This window comes from Mauremys reevesii, linkage group 5, assembly GCF_016161935.1.
Source record: "Mauremys reevesii isolate NIE-2019 linkage group 5, ASM1616193v1, whole genome shotgun sequence".
Taxonomy (NCBI): domain Eukaryota; kingdom Metazoa; phylum Chordata; order Testudines; family Geoemydidae; genus Mauremys; species Mauremys reevesii.
Genome location: NC_052627.1, coordinates 97120505 through 97137266, shown reverse-complemented (window position 1 = coordinate 97137266; position 16762 = coordinate 97120505). Strand labels below are relative to the sequence as shown.

The 16762-nt window shown below is 40.8% G+C and overlaps 1 protein-coding gene across 7 annotated transcripts in view; it reads left to right on the top strand.

Moving 5' to 3' along the window:
* Window positions 1-16762, top strand: part of TBC1D1 (TBC1 domain family member 1) — a 189756-nt gene that overhangs the window by 69140 nt on the left and 103854 nt on the right. For all 7 annotated transcript variants that reach the window (XM_039540595.1, XM_039540593.1, XM_039540596.1 and 4 more), the window contains one exon: window positions 14663-15196. In XM_039540595.1, coding sequence (XP_039396529.1) covers window positions 14663-15196 — 534 coding nt within the window. The remainder of the gene's footprint in view (window positions 1-14662; window positions 15197-16762) is intronic.

Sequence of the window (16762 nt, the reverse complement as noted above, 5' to 3'; positions counted from 1 at the left end):
CATCTACCACATTTTGGTATATGTGAACCAGGAAAGGTATATGTGAACTAGGAGCCAGTGCTTTTCCTTGTGATCAATGCAGTCATGAGGATTCTTTGACTAGTGTAGAGGAGAGGTTCCCAGTATCTTTCCCTTCCATACAAGATTCTTAGGGAAGTGGTGGAAGACCAAAGGCAGGAGTTATTTAGAACAGGACTGAACAGAACATTTAATTGCATACAGTAGGTAATAATCCTGCATGGGTTAGAATAGACTAAATGAACTCTTCTAGCTGTGATTTTGAGAGTGTTAATGTAACATCCCTAATAAAAAATAGTATTTATTGGTATCACGCTAACAGTCTGTGAGGCTTTTTAAAAATGGATACAAAGAACCTGTTCCTGCCCAAACTATTTAAGAGTTATATTGTGTAGCAGCTTCTTGTGAAAAGTGGTGTATAAAAGTGCTAAGTCTTTAGTTGACAATAGGGACTTGCACTGGGCTTCCTCTGGGGTCCAGGGCAACAAGATCTGGATTTAAATAAATGAGTAGGGGTTGCATCTGACTGCTGCTTTACATAGCCTGGGATGCAGCTGCCACATGGGTCTTTCACTGGAATCCCACAACCCCCAGCAGGGTCTCTTCCTTTCTCCAGTTGCTGAGGTCCTAATTCTGGTCCTCTACACTCATCCTCCTTATATATCCCTACATCCCTTTCAATCCCTCATACTTTTTCTCTTAGCTTATTCCCATTGTCTTTGTTTTTCCCATACCCCTGCCATCCTTCCTTTGCCTTCTGATGCTTGCTGGACAGGTACATGATGAACCTTAGGCCTGGTCTACACTACAGAATTAGGTCAATGCAAGGCAGATTACATAGACCTAACTATGGATGTGTCCACACTTAGATTTCGCTCCTGCTGATGTAACTGCCCTGCCACACCAACTTAACTCCACCCCCATGAGCGGCATTGAGTCATGGTCAGTGCACTTAGGTCAATGTAGTGTCACTGTAGATTGTGTACATTGTGTTGTGTACATTCACCATTACTGGTTTTCAGGAGCCATCCCCCAATGCTCCACGCTGACAGTACAATCGGTACAAGTGCTGCTGGTGAGTATGCGCACCGCCAAAGGAGTAAAGTGTAGACATGCACGAGCAATATCATTACTATGGCGGTTGTATGCTGATTTAAGTTAGGTCAACTTAATTTTGTAGTGTAGATGTGACCTTAGTCTTGTGTAAAAGTGGAATGTAAACTCCTTGAGGCATGCACAGTGTTTATTTGTTGTGTGATAAGAACATAAGAATGGCCATATTGGATCAGACCAAAGGTCCATAAAGCCCAGTATCCATCAAGCCCAGTGACAGTGGCCAATGGCAGGTGCCCCCAAGGGAATGAACAGACAGGTTATCATCAAGTGATCCATGCTCTGTCACCCAATCCCAGCTTCTGGCAAACAGAGGCTAGGGACACCATTCCTGCCCATCCTGGCTAATAGGTCCATCAATGGCTATCTTCCATGAATCTATCTAGCTCCCTTTTGAATCCTGTTATAGTATTGCCTTCACAACACCCTCTGGCAAGGAGTTCTAGAGGTTGACAGTGCGTTGCGTGAAAAAATACTTTCTTGTGTTTATTTTAAACCTGCTACCTATTCATTTCATTTGGTGGTCCCTTGTTCTTGTATTAGGAGAAGGAGTAAATAACACTTATTTACTTTCTCTATACCAGTAATGATTTTTTAGACCTCTATCATATCCCCCCTTAGTTGCCTCTTTTCCAAGCTAAAAAGTCCCAGTCTTATTAATCTTTCCTCATATGGAAGCGGTTCTGTACCCCTAATCATTTTTGTTGCCCTTTTCTGAACCTTTTCCAGTATATCTTTTTTGAGATGGGGTGACCACATTTGCATGCAGTATTCAAAGTGTGGGCATACCATGGATTTATATAGAGGCAATATGATATTTTCTGCCTTTTTATCTATCCCTTTCTTGATGATTCCCAACATTCTGTTAGCTTTTTTGACTGCCACTGCACATTGAGTGAATGTTTTCAGAGAACTATCCACAATGACTCCAAGATCTCTTTTTTGAGCGGTAACAGCTAATTTAGACCCCATCATTGTATATGTATAGTTAAAATTATATTTTCCAGTGTGAATTACTTTGCATTTATCAACATTAAATTTCATCTGCCATTTTGTTGCCCAGTCACCCAGTTTTGTGAGATGCTCCTAGTGCACTTTAGGTACTGTATAGATAAATGGTTCTGCCAGTAATATTTATTATAAGGAAACTTTAGTGCTTGGTGTACTTTCCATGAATGTGGAGCGCGGGCGTGGGGAGTGGGGTGGGGAAAAACATGCAACTCAAGGCTTATGGGAAGGAATGATTAGAGAGAAAATCCAGAGCCCAGTCATTGAGAGAGACACCTAGACACTAGGGATGCTGAAAGAGACATAGGTGATAGTTGTCAGTAAATTAGACATGAACTTGCAGTGCGATATGGCAGCAAAAAAGTCTAGTGCAGTTACTGGGCTGTATACACTGTCCTTGGATCATTGAGCAGGGAGGGAACAACCCTATCATCTCTTGCCTACTCAGCTTTTGTTAAGTGCCTTGAAAACCTCTAATAAAATGTTACTATGGATTCGATTGCACTGTTCCAAGTGCAGTACATGTACTTGTGTGTAGAAAAGTAGGACAAACTGGAGGGGGCTCATAACAGAACAAATACAATCATTCAGGAGATGGACGGATTGATTTATGAAACAAGACTGAAAGTTGGCTCAAGGATGATTAACAGGGGAGGGGACATGAGTCAGCAATGTGGACGGAGGAGAATAATTCATGGTATTATAAGGGGGAATAATTAGGAGTCAAAGGATGAAATTAACAAAAAGAGATTTTCCATTAAATGTCAGGAAAATGGCAGAGATATCTTTTAGGCTGAGGAATAATCTTGAAAAAGAAGTACGTACTAGAAAGGAAGGAGTCCTATTGTTTAAGGCACTTAAAATTAGGCTGGAATGTAAATAGTGTCCTGCATTGAAGTTGAAATGGGCGAGGTGACCTAGTTATTTTCTTCTACCTTGATACTCTGCAAATATCAAATTGTAGGAATTTCTACTTTTTATATTATTTTGGCCTTGGTAGGAGACTAAAGTGTTGTGGTTTTGAGTAGAATGTTTGCAGTTCATTCTCCAGTTAATCTTGTAGGCATGTATACTGCTTATATCTGTGAAAGAAATCTTCATTATCTTCATGTTAGAATTTTACTTTTTGAAAAAGTATGTTTCCTATTGAGCAGGAAGGTAACAGCACAGAGATTTAAACCCAGTCTGTGGGTTTCACTTTCAGTTTCACTTTCTTTGGAGATGTTAACAATAAAATATTATAAACCTGCCAATATCACAGGTTTAAATCAGGCAAGAAGAACAAGGCTGTTCAAAATACAGTTACTAATGAATGCTGATATTGTTCAAGAGAAGTGGGAAATACTGTTTGATTTTTCATGCTACGTGGTTGTTTGGTATGATTGTATGCTGTGAGGGCTATTGTTTGCTTTGATGTGATTTATTATGTTTTTCAATCATTGTCAGACTCGGAAAGTCTAAGATAAGTGCCTCTTTGTCATTTCCCAAATTTAAATAAATAAAATACAGTACAATGTGTTCTAGCAATAAATTCCGTGTATCTCATAAATGATCCCATGTTTTCGCAAAGATTTAATAGTTGTGTAGTGATAGCTCAGTGCTAAAATTCATTACTTTTGCAAAATATACTAAAGGATGCTCACTGTATTAGTAACTAAAATATTGCAATACTTGACTTAGGCCATGCCTACACTTACAAGCTTACAGCTGTGCTGCTGTAAGATCATTCATGTAGCCGATGTTATGCCGATGAGACAGTGCTCTCCCATCGACATATTAAAACCAGGTCAATGAATAGCGATAGCTATGTCGGCGGGAGAGCACACAAGTGCTTATGCCAGCAAAACTTATATCACTCAGGGGTGTGATTTTTTTTTTTCAGTCCCCTGAATGACAAAAGTTTTGCCAACATAAGTGCTAGTGTAGACATGGCCTACATCAGAGTATAGCTTCTGTAGAGCTCCTAAACTACAGGAGTGGAGTTCCTCTGCAGCTACACTCTTGTGGAGCTTACATTCAGCCCTATGGAGCTTTGCTGGGAGAAGGGAGAAAGAAAGGCGCTTGTAGCCAATTAGATTTTCTGCTAAATATCAAATGACAAATCCCTTGTGTTTTATTTAGCCCTTTGTTCACTGAATAATGAGGAAGTAAACACCCTTTTAAAAGTAATTAAAATAATCTGTCATATATAATAGTCAGCTATTGACTAGTCAAACTGCAGTTAATCAAAATGTTTTTTTGTCCAAAGGTCTAATAATGTTTCAGCTTCAGGTCTGGTCTACATTACAGAGATAGGTCAATGCAACACAGCTTACGTAACCCTAACTATGGAAGTGTCTACACTTAAATTTTGCTCTTGCTGACGTAACAACCTTGTAATGCCAACTTAATAACTCAGTGTCAGTGTAGATATTATGATGTTTATGTTGACTGCTACTGGCTTTTGGGAGCTGGCCCACAATGCCACACACTGACAGTACAATCAATATAAGCGCTCCTGCTGAGGACATGCACTGCCGACACAAGGAGTAAAGTGTAGACTCTCACAAGCCATGTAATTACTGCAGTGTCTCTATGCCGATGTAAGTTAGGTCGACTTAATTTTGTAGCATAGACAAGGGATGTAAAAGATTAATTGGTTAACTGGTAAACATAGAGCGGGTCCAGCCGCGGCGCCCGGCCAGAGCGGGTCCAGTAGTGCGTGTGGGGTGGAGGAGGAGGGAGCTTGCTTGATAAAGCACTGCCCCTGTTTGGTGAAGTTGCATCTTTATTTGCACTGTTGCGCAATATTTTGTCTTGTGGCTTTGGGAACCAGTTTTTTATCCACAGTAGCTGTTTATCTGATTTACAGAAAGAATCTGTATCCACTAATTATATATTTAAATAGAGAAAGTGAACCAGAGAAGACTTAAGAATACAAGTATTCCAGGAACCAAAAATTGTGCATGTGAAATTATATATGTATATAACAGGCTTCCCTTATTTGTGCCCACAAATTGTTGTGGGTTTCATTTTGTGGACACAGTGGTTATATGCACAAATAAAAGGATGGTGGCATCTAACTTTCTAATTATACCTGCAAATCAGGTAAGCCTCTATCCTCATTTGCACCCGTGGTTATTGCAAGCAGCATATTGGGAATGCAAGAAGAGACAGCAGCTCTTTTTAACAATCAGGCCCTTTAAATGCGATTTGATTTAGATAAGATATTGATGAGAAGGGCTGTGGGACTTGAAAGAAACTGTCACTCCGTGGTGAATATTCTAATTTATACAGAACAATGTGAGCATGGTATAACACAGGCAATTAAAAGACATGGTCCGAAGTTATTTACAAACTAGATGACATACACCATGACATAGGTTGAAATGATAACAGGTAAGGCGGGAGGAGTAGGGGAAATATTTAGGGTGCAAAGTCCATGCAATTACTAGTTCCTGTACAGTATGTGTCACGGTAAATGTGACTGTAAAAACAGCACTTTCTTATTTAACATTCATTATCTCATCATCATCATAGCTTGTTGCTCCAAAACTGCAGCCAAGACCTGGTGATGTCACTTATGTTGAATAGTTCCTCGCGGGTGCAGGATTTTGACATGGGGCACTGCATCAGGCAGTGTTCAATTGTTTGTCTACTCTAAGCTCTCCACATTGACATTTGGAATCATTCCTCAGCTTACACTTGGTCATATTGTCACCAGACTTTTCCATTCCAGGTCATGCCTGATATTAGTATTTCTGTTTAAGGTCAGTGCCTGGGAGAAGGAGTTCTGAAGGAGCCAGTTTGCCAGAATCATTGGCATTTCCTGCCATTTTGTTACTCTGTAGACTTTCCCAGTGGTCTTTGCGGGTAAGGGATTTTCACAGTCAAAGATGTCTCTGTACTTAATCTCTTGGATGGTGGAATTCAAGAGTGGATGTCTTGAATCCTGCACTTGTTTTTGTGCCTTCTTTCTATTGAAGGCATCTTGCCTCACTGGTGATGGTGCAATCCTTATGAGACAATACAACGACAGTGTGGAAATCTGTTTCGAAGTCCCAGTGATGATCTTACAAGATTGTTCGAGATCAGTATAAATTTTGTGTGCCTGCCTCAAGTGTGATCATACTGGGGGACAGTACTCTGCAACTGAGTAACAGAGAGACACTGGTTGCTCAGAGTGTTTTGCGGTTGGTTTGCCATTTTGTAATGGCCAATTTCTGGAGTTCACAGTTCCTGGAGTTCACTTGCTTTTTCAGCTTCTTGATGTGCTCTTTGAATGTCTCGATTCAGCCTAACATGACCCCAAGATACTCCAGATGTTCATATGCTCAAGGATTGTACCATCTCACAATATCTGGAGCTTCTCCTTGGCCTGAAAGTTTTTCAGGCGGAAGGTGCACACTTGTGTCTTGCTAGGGGTGGCAGTCAGAAACTGTGTCCAATAGTTTTCTCCAATAATTCTCGGGGAGCCAGTTAGACTGTGCTCAGTGTCCTCAGATCTTTCCTGTTTGGTGGTAATGTAATGATCATCTACATAAATGAATATTTGCATGTTGGGGAATTACAGTTGGTCATTTGTGTAGATGTTAAGTAATAAGGGTGCTAGCACCAGGGGCGGCTCTAGGCACCAGCAAACCAAGCTGTTGCCTAGGGCGGCCAAATCTAGGGGGCGGCAGGCTGGGCGGGGGACCTGCTGCAGCCATGCCTGGGGGAGGTCCCGGGGAGCGCGGGACGACGGACCGCGGGCGCATGCATGGGCGGCGGAGGGGGCGGGCCGCGCTCGGCTCGCGCGGGCATGAGGGCGCCAGCTCAGCGGGCCGCGGCGCCGCGCGAACCGAACCGCGCCGCGCCCCGCGGGAGCGGTTCTTCCGGTTCGCTTTTCCTCCGGCTCCCTCCCGCCCGGCTCCTCCGGCCGTCCGGCGGTCCCGGCTGCGCCGAGCCGCCGCCGGAGCTCGGCGGAGCGGGGAAGGCGGGGGGACGACCCGGCGAGGGAAGGCGGCGGCACGCGCTGCCTGGGGCAGCCTAATTTCTAGAGCCGCCCCTGGCTAGCACTGAGTCTTGGGGCAAGCCATTCTGATGAGTTCACTGTCGACTTTTCTGACCATTCATCTCAACAAAGAAACATTGACTAGAAAGCAGGGAGGAGATGACTTGGACCATCTTCCTATTTCTCAAAATTCTTGCCAGTTAGAGTAGAAGTGCATGATAGTTCATGGTGTCATAAGCAGCTGACAGATCAACAATGCAATCCCTGTAATTTTGCAGGTTATGAAGCCATCTTTGATGTACTGAGTTAGGTTTGCAACTTGGCCACAGCATGAATGTCCTGGGTGGAAACCGGTTGGTCATCAGTCAGCTGCCCTTCCACTATTAGTATTATTCCATCCACTATCATCTGCTCATATAGCTTGTAGGTTCAGCAGAGTAAGGATATTGGGTTGTAGCTCTTTACAGAATTGGAGTCTTTATGGGGTTTGAGTAGTGGAGCCACTTAGCCAGGCTGCGAAGCAGGCCCATCTGCATTGTCTCTAGGAGAGAGCTGAGGAAGTCAAATAGCCACTTCTATGCTCTCATCCCAAAGTGTAGTAATAGTTCATTAGGTATACCATTAAGTCCAGCTGTCTTTCCACACTTCAGGGTTTCTGTAGCTATTGTCAGCTTCTCAATATTGAGTTGCTGACTGGGGACTTTTGCTGTCTCTGGGCAGTGAGCAAAAACTCCTACTTGATTTGTTTTGCTTTGCTTTGTGGGCTGTTTACCATTTAACATGAGTTGGTGTGTGACTTGGATGGGAAGATTGCAAGGATGTGCTTTGGTTGTTGTCCATCAGGGTTCAGATTTTGAATAGTGACCCCTTCCTCCCCCCCACCTTTTTTAAAATCTATTGTGGCTGAGGTTTATTGTTTCAATCAGCTCCCTCCAGCAGTCACACTGCTCCTGTCAGATCTCTCTCATAAACATTTTCCCAAGTCCAATGGTTTTTTTCACCAAATGGATCTGAGTCAAACAATTTTGAATATTGTTGGCTTGTTTGTTCTGAAAGCCCAGGTACATACAGTGTACATATGGCTTACGTCTATACAACAAAAAAACCCAAAACAAAACCATTGCAGCATTTCAGAGCCCTGGGTCTATGGACTCAGACTTGGGCTGTGTTGCTAAAAATAGCATCAGCTAGTATATCTTTTTTGAGATGAGGAGACCACATCTGTACGCAGTATTCAAGATGTGGGTGTACTTGGATTTATGTAAGGGCAATAAGATACTCTCCATCTTATTCTCTATCCCTTTTTTAATGATTCCCAACCTCCTGTTTGCATGCCTGTCAGTCAGGCATGACTGACTTTAATAGTTCTTAGCAATTATATTTCAACTTTAAAGTACTTCACAGTTTTTAAACTAGTTAATCTTTACCGTACCGCAGTGAGGCAGCTAAGCATTATTCTCATTTTATAATTGGTGAAACTGAGACACAGAGTGGTGTAGTGATTTCCCCTTCCCAGGGAGCACAGAGGGAGTTGGGGACAGAGCAAACATTAAAACTTATTAATTACTGGATCCTAGACCTGTATGCAAACCTGTACATGAAGGTCTGGTGTACTACTGAAGTCTAATATAGTAAAAATATTTGTAAACAATTTCATCCAGCCCCAGAAGACCTTTGGGAAACAGTTGTGGGTTTCCCCCCCATCTCTCTTTCTCCCCTGTCTCTCATCCCCCTAACAAATTAAGGAGAATGTTTAAATGCACAGCCAAGTGCAGATTTATCACTTCTACTCAATGTCAGTATTAAATATTAGACCCATGCTGCATCAGTTTGCCTGATCAGCCTGGTGGTGTGCACATGTATTAAAGAAATGGTTGCAGTTATGCCACTGAAGTGATGTTCTAGGCTGACCATTAAAATCTAATGTACGTTGCAAGTGGCAGTACTTCTCCCGGTTTTTGCTCTTTAGATGCCCTTTAGGTGTTGAGCTTAGGTACACATTTCATGTTCTTACACAACAAAGGAGGAAATACTCTTAAATAGACACAGCATTGAAGCCCAGCTGCTATTTATAAATGATGTAATACCAGGAAATTCAAGCCCAGGGCAAAATAAAAACTATCCCTCCCTTTTAAGGCCCATTGTGTATCTTTTTGAATGTGAAGTTCATTAACTGTTTTAAAGTAAACCTAGGATTTTAGGTTTGTCTTTTGTCGTTTTTGTTTGTTAAATTATAGCTGCATAGAAGGCCCGGTTTGCTATAGAACTGCAGTCTCATGAAGGTCCGAAGGGTATCTGAGGGTTATAAACACTGAAGAAAACAAATTCAGTAACAATGCATTAGCAATTGGTCACAGGCCTAACTACACTGGGAATTTTCCCCTACTACACCTTTTGGAGTAGCTGTGCTGGTGCAAACTCCTAGCGTGGAGGAATAAAACTGCTGTTTCACTGATTTGGGGTAAGCTCCCTTTAGTGGCTATTTTTGCATTGCAGATGTTAGCATTTTCCAGGAAATCTCCCTCTATTGCATCACCACCACCACCACCATCCTGGTAATGGTAGCGATGAGGAGAATGGGAATGTAGCTCAGCTGTCAGTGTCTTTAGCCTATTGTGTCGTCCAACCTGCTCAGAGCATGTCTGGATAACATGGTAATACGAATACTTGTAATTGGTCTACTCTGGCACTCCCATTGGTGGAGCTGTACTGGTGATGGAACAAGGGAAGATTTCCTAGAAAATGCTCATACAGACATAGTCTGAAATGTGGCTATATATAACCAAATTATATGTGTAACTGACACACTACATAAGTTATGTGGCTAGATGAAGGGTCTTTTTCCTTACAATTCACAAATCTGAATCGGAAATTGCCAAACCTCATCCAACTCCCAGTTTCTCTTCAATTCCAGGAATATCACTTTGCACTTAAATAGCAGCTTTCAGGAGTGTGTCTCAAAGTACTTTACTTTACAAACACTGAGTCCTCAGGGTCTGGTGTATTGGCTCTGCAATGGGTAGAGGAGGGTGTGAGAGGAAGCTATTATGCTGGAGTAACAGTCCAAATATGGTCACCTAAAACTTGGCACAGCATAAGGCAACCTTACATCTACTCTCAATAGTGCCTCTGGACAGGGCTAGAGTTAGGGAGGGTGAAAAAATGGTTTAAAGTCTCCCACAGATGTTTTCTTCTTCCAGTCTAGAAAGGGAAGAACACACAGTCTGGCCTATTAAATAATAAGCCTCACAACACCCTTGGAGGTAACAAGAACTATCCTCTCTGTTTTACATATGTTAAAACCAAGGCACAGAGCTGTCTAGGCCCAAGGCTGCTCAGCTAATTAGTGGCATAGCTGGGAATAGAATTTTGAAGTCCTGACCCATTGTCTTTTTTTCCTCTATGTATGATTTAACTGATGGTTCATGCATCATGCTCAAGGGTGAAGTCATGTTTCCTGACTGATTGTTATTTGTCATATTCATTGTTTTAATCCTCTGACTAATACTTTTTGCCATACTTCCTTATCTATTAAAAAAAACAGTGCTGAGGTCTTTCTAAACTCTTGAAGGTAAAACCTTTCAATTGTTTCTGCATAGTTCTGTTGTACTTAAACTGTTAAAAAACCATGGATATGTTTATTAAAGGCATAGGTGACCTCCAGAAGGGCTCTCTGGGGTTCAAGCATACCTTGCCATCTCAGTACTTGTCTGGGGAGATGGTTCTCCTGGTTTGATGTTTTAGAATGCTATTCCAGACCTCCTTCTGCAGCATCAGCAATCAAATTTTCATGAACATAATAATTCTGAAAGTGGGTTTAATCCTAAATTTCTTCTTTCACTAGATGAGATCCATTTCTGTAGAAAATTATGTATTCATTGGTCTTTTGTCAAAATCATTCTGGATTGTTAAATACCTGGCAGTATTCTCTGCTGGATGAATACACTATGGCACCAGGTTTGTCTTTGTTCTACAGCCTTTGTTGCTGATATGATAATATAATCCCTTACTCCAATCAAAGGCTGCGAAAGAACACAAAGTAGTGTGACATAACCAAGTATGGTACACACAATATAAATATGGGCCTAGCAGACCATTGGAAGAAGACTTGCATGTGCTATTCAGACAGCAGAAGCGATTTCCAACTATTATTGATTCAGTTCATGTTAATTAATTAAAATATTGGCCTCTGATAGTAGTTGGGCTTTTGTTTATAATTTATAGTTTCTGTGGATCATAACTGAGTATTTCCTAACATGGATTCCCTGAAAATGGTGGAATGTTTCTTAAATTAATTTAGGTAGGACTCCCACCATGTGGAATTATAGAAATATATGACAAAAGGAATTATTTTGTTTCTTTCAAACAAAATTACTTTCTGTCAAAAATATTGTAGTCTAATGGTAGAATGTGCTACTATGAAGGTTATAACAAGTGCGCAAAATTTGCCATTAATCTACCAATAACATTAATGCTTGGCATTCCTGATTGTTTTGTCGCTACTGTTATATTCTAGAATGTTATTTGTCTTTCCTTTTGAGTTTGAACTTGATACTAACACTGGGTGTGAGTGGAGGCTGGGGTGGATGAAAATTGAGGATTTTTAAAAATTAAATTATTACATTAAACAGAGGTTTAATTTTAAAATATAAACCTATTTAAAATTAAATTTGAAATTGGCAGCCTATGTCAAGACCTAAACTGATGATGCTCTATTAAAAAATAATAGTAAGCAGTACATATTTGCTGCTAAGTTTTAAAGAAAGTCAAACCACTGAACTGATGGAAGTTGCTGGCTAAGCACCTGAAGTTTGTTGAAAGGTTAAACCAACTTTTGACAGCAATAGTCTCTTTTGCAGGGGCAGAGAGAATATTTTCTTCTTTTCATCTTATTCAAGGAGATCATAGAGTCTTAGAGTTTAAGGCTAGAAGGAACCACTAGATCATCTAGTCTGACTTCCTGTATACCACAAGTCACCCACTCCGCCCAGCACGTGCACACTAAATCCAGCAACTGAAACGAAACCAAAGTATTATACAGTTATGTGCCACTGACAGAAAATAGGAAAGACTGAGGTACACCAGAGCTCGAGGTCCCCTTAATGACAGGGAAAGGATTAAGTGAGATATACCCAGATAATCCTGGCAAATGACCCACCCCCACATGCTGTAGAGGAAGGTGAGAAATCCCCAAGGTCACTGTCAATCTGACCTAGGGATATATTCCTTCCTGACCCCACATATGGCGATCAGGTAAACCTTGACCATGTGAGCAAGAATCAGCCAGCAAAGCACCTGAGCAAGAGATACTTGGTGCCACCTCAGAGCTCTGGCCTTCTCCATCTCCAGTCATGTCCATCCCTAATGCCTCAAGAAAGGAATTATTATTATTATTATTTTTTTAAAGAAAAACCCTCCCAGAATACGTTGGGGCAAGCAGGTGGAGAGGGGTGGGGGCAATCCCTTCCTGACTCCTGCTGAAACCCTCAAGATTGAGCTTTGGGGAACATATGAAAAACCAGACATGAGCCCCTTGAGCCCAGCCCCCTACCATCATAAGCAACACCATCATATAATTGCATTCATACATTTCCCCTTCTCTGGTAAAACTAATTTAAGTTGTTTGCCTCCACAACACCTATTGGGAGGCTGTTTCCGAACCTCACCTTCTGATTGTTAGAAACTTTCTAATTTCCGGCCTGAATATGTTCATGGCCAGTTTATATCCAATTGTTCTTGTGCCAAAACCATCCTTTAGATTAAATACACTCTCTCTAAAATTACCTCACTAATATATTTATGGAGAGCAATCATCTCCTCTCTCAACCTTCTTTTTGCTAGACTAAACATGACAAGTTCTTCCAGTATCCTCTCATAAGATAGGCCTTACATTCCCCGATCATCCTGGTAGCTCTTCTCGGCATCTGTTGTAGTTTAAATTAATCTTTCTTGAATATGGGTGACCAGATTTATACACAATATTCCAAATGAAGTCTTACCAGTGCCTTGAACAATGGCATTAATACTTCTATATCTCTACTAGAAATGCCTTGGATCACATTTGCCCTTTTCATATCCTCATCTCGTTGGTGCCTCATAGTTATCCTGTAATTGACCCACATGCTCAGGTCTCTGTTGCTTCCAACTAAGGAGCCCCAGGTTGCAGCAGAAATTTTTAGAGCGTGATCTTGCACTTAATACTGTTGAATTTCATCCCATTTCTGTCATTCCAGTCTTCAGGATCATCCTGTATAATGTTCCAATCCTCCTCTGTATTGATCATGCCTCCAAACTTGGTATCTTCAGCAAATTTTATTTACAAGCTCTGACTTAGCACACTAGTTCACTTCAATGACCATTTCATTCAATGTTTAGAAACCAGATGGGAGCTGAAAAAGCAGGAAAGTTTGTTTTTTCTTTCAATCTATGAATGAAAAATAGCTGTGGGAGGATGAGACCTACTAGTTCTACAATTTTCAATGACATGGTGACCAGAAACAGTCAATGCAATTCATTAACTATTGATGATATTTCCTTTTTTTAATAAATCAGTTTTAAATGCAAAACATTTTAATAAACTTTTCTTACGTATCCAGCACATTTAAAGTAGTTTTATTTAACTAATAAATAGATTTTAAATGCTGGTTTTTGCACATTTTTTATTCATTCGATTTCCAGCCAAATGGAGCTTGACACAAATCAGAAGTATAAAATGAATCATCTAGTACAGTGGTTCCCTAAGTGGAATCCCTGGACTCTTGTGGGTCCACCATAGGTTATTCAGTAGTCTGTCCTTTGAGCCAGGGCTAGAACACACTGGAACAGTGTTTCGACACTTTTACTTCATGAAGAACATCATTTTATTCTCCACACAGCATGGTGAATGATGCATTTCTTAACATAATAAAAATGTAAAAATTGAGGATCTGAATAAACCTAAATTAAACTATATAATTGCTTAAATAAATATATATAGATATAATTTATTCTCCTAGTTAGCAAAAAGAAGCACCAAATGTAGTCTAAAAGCTATAATTAATTGCAAATCAACATGTTTTAAGGTTACCAACCAATGAGAATCAACCTTTCTTCAGGAAAATAACTAAAACATACAAATGCAGAACATAATTAAAATCGATTATTTAAATCAAGGTTTTCTACTTGCTGATTTAAATAATGATTAAAATTTGTGATTTAATTGTTTTGATTTAAATCAGTCCAGAGGCTTTTTTTGGAAATCCTCAGCACCTTGACAGATCAGGTCCACTGATTGTGTATTAATGATAATGATCTCTTGTTAGGGAAGCAAATGAACCAGTTTTCATTCTCCCTGCAAGGTTTTCTATTGAACAATATCTAACTACTAATGCACATATTGTTTGAGATAAATTCACGACGTCCCCAGCTGGTCTCTCAAAAAAGGAGGCACCCAAAATTAGTGATCACTTGGAAATTGGAAATGGAAATTTGACATGGTCTTTTTTTAGCATTCCAATGTCTTAGGCATAAAGAACCATTTGTTGATACTGGTTTTTTTTCTCTTTCTCGTAGGTGCCTGAGATTATTGGCTCCATTCGACAGGCTGGAAAAATCGCTCGCCAAGAAGAGTTTCAGAATAATCCATCAGAAGTTGAAGACCCTTTTTCCAAAAAGTTTGAGGTGTTGTTCTGTGGACGAGTGACAGTAGCACACAAAAATGCACCCCCAGCATTAATAGATGAATGTATCGAAAAATTTAACCATGTTAGTTGTACCAAAAAAATGGAATTTAATTCATTGTCCCAACAACGTGAAACTGCCAATAATTCTGGAGGATTATCATTCAGTGATAAATTGCGATCTGTTTTCCAACCCTTGGTCAGTGAAGAAGAAGAGAAAAGGCCAATTAGGAAATCTCATTCTCAGCCTGGGCTGCGTTCCTTTTCTTTTAAGAGGGACTTGCAAGATGGGAGTTGCAGGAGTAACAGTTTTGCCAGCTCTTTTGATGAAACTGAGACTTCGCTGAACCTAAAACGTCACCTTAGCTATGGACACAATGTCGTGCAGCCAACAGACATTGCAGGAAACCGGACTATGTTGTTCACGGTAAAACAAATTGCAACTTTGCAAGCATTTTATGTCTCTAAACACTGGATAGGAAATGCAAAAGAAATGTCCTACAAAGATGGGAGTGCCTCCTTGAATAACTTCCTGCAGTTATTGGAGCTTAAGTTACACATCAAATTTTATATATTTCTTTGTAGAGTTTTATCATTCAGTGTAAAAACCCATTGTCAAAGTATATTAAGTGAAACAGTTTAAAACAGCACCACATAAAACATTGAGCTTCAAAAAGACAGTGTTGAGAAATTATTAGGGAATATTATTGATAATTGTCTGATGTAAAGGCTGGGACTAACTTTTATTATTTCTGTGATATATATATATATATATATATATATATAGTGTGTGTGTGTGTGTGTGTGTATTATGCTAAATAATTACAGCAGAAACAACTTTATAGGTGAGAGATGCTTCCTGTTTAGAGCACAGAATCTTTGGAACTTGGCTGCAGGCACGCACTCACTTTGTGTCCCATAGCAAGTAGTTTAGTTAAGGTGCTCTTGCAGTTTAACTGCACCTACTCCCAGTAGTAATCGGTGTGTATGTGTAACTGTGGGCTGCTACTGTGGGTAGTTCTGAGCATACTGAAGTTGAGGTGGCACCAAGTTGATCTGTCTATATCCAAAATTCACCTAGCCAGCTACACCCCTACTGTGGTTTAAGGTCAGGATTTGAAGAGTGTATAGGTTAGTTTTGCTTCACTTTCCTGCTATATTGCAAATACATTCATGTTTACTATATTCTGTACAACACTGGTTAATTAGAGGTAGTATAGTAGACAATATTTTGGCTGGTTATCTTGAGTGCATCTCTTGGGTACATTAAGTACTTTTGTGTGTTTCTTTGGGCTGGCTATCCCTGGAGATGGAGATGGCGAGAGAAGGGATGGTGGTTCTGTGCTTTTTAGTACAAAGTTTTTTAAATACAGTGCAATATTTTTTAAATTTAGGCCTGGTCTACACTACAGAGTTAGGTTGACGCCAGGCAGACCTAACTATGTAAGTACACCTCTACCCTGATATAACGCGGTCGTGGGGAGCCAAAAATCCCTACCGCGTTATAGGTGAAATGCCGTTATATCAGGGTAGTGGTGGCAGGGCTGCAGCGATGATTTAAAGGGCCCGGGGCTCCCCACAGCAGCTGGAGCCCTGGGTCCTTTAAATCGCTAGCGAGCCCCGCTGCCGCAGCCCCGGTATAGCAGCGGCAGGACTCCGGCAGTGATTTAAAGAGCCCTGTACTCCCCGCAGCAGCCGGAGTCCCGGACCCTTTAAAACGCCGCCGGAGTCCCATTGCTACCGCACTATATGTGAACCCGTGTTATATCGGGTCGCGTTATAGCAGGGTAGAGGTGTATCTACACTAAAATTTTGCTCTCGCCAGTGTAACTGCCTTGCTATGCTGACTTAATAACACCATGTTCACAAGAGGCATAAAGTCAGTGTAGACACTGTGCTGCTTACATCAACTGTTACTGGCTGTTGGAAGCCACCCCACAATGCCCTGTGCTGACAGTGCAATCAGTATAAGTGCTCTTGATGAGAACACACA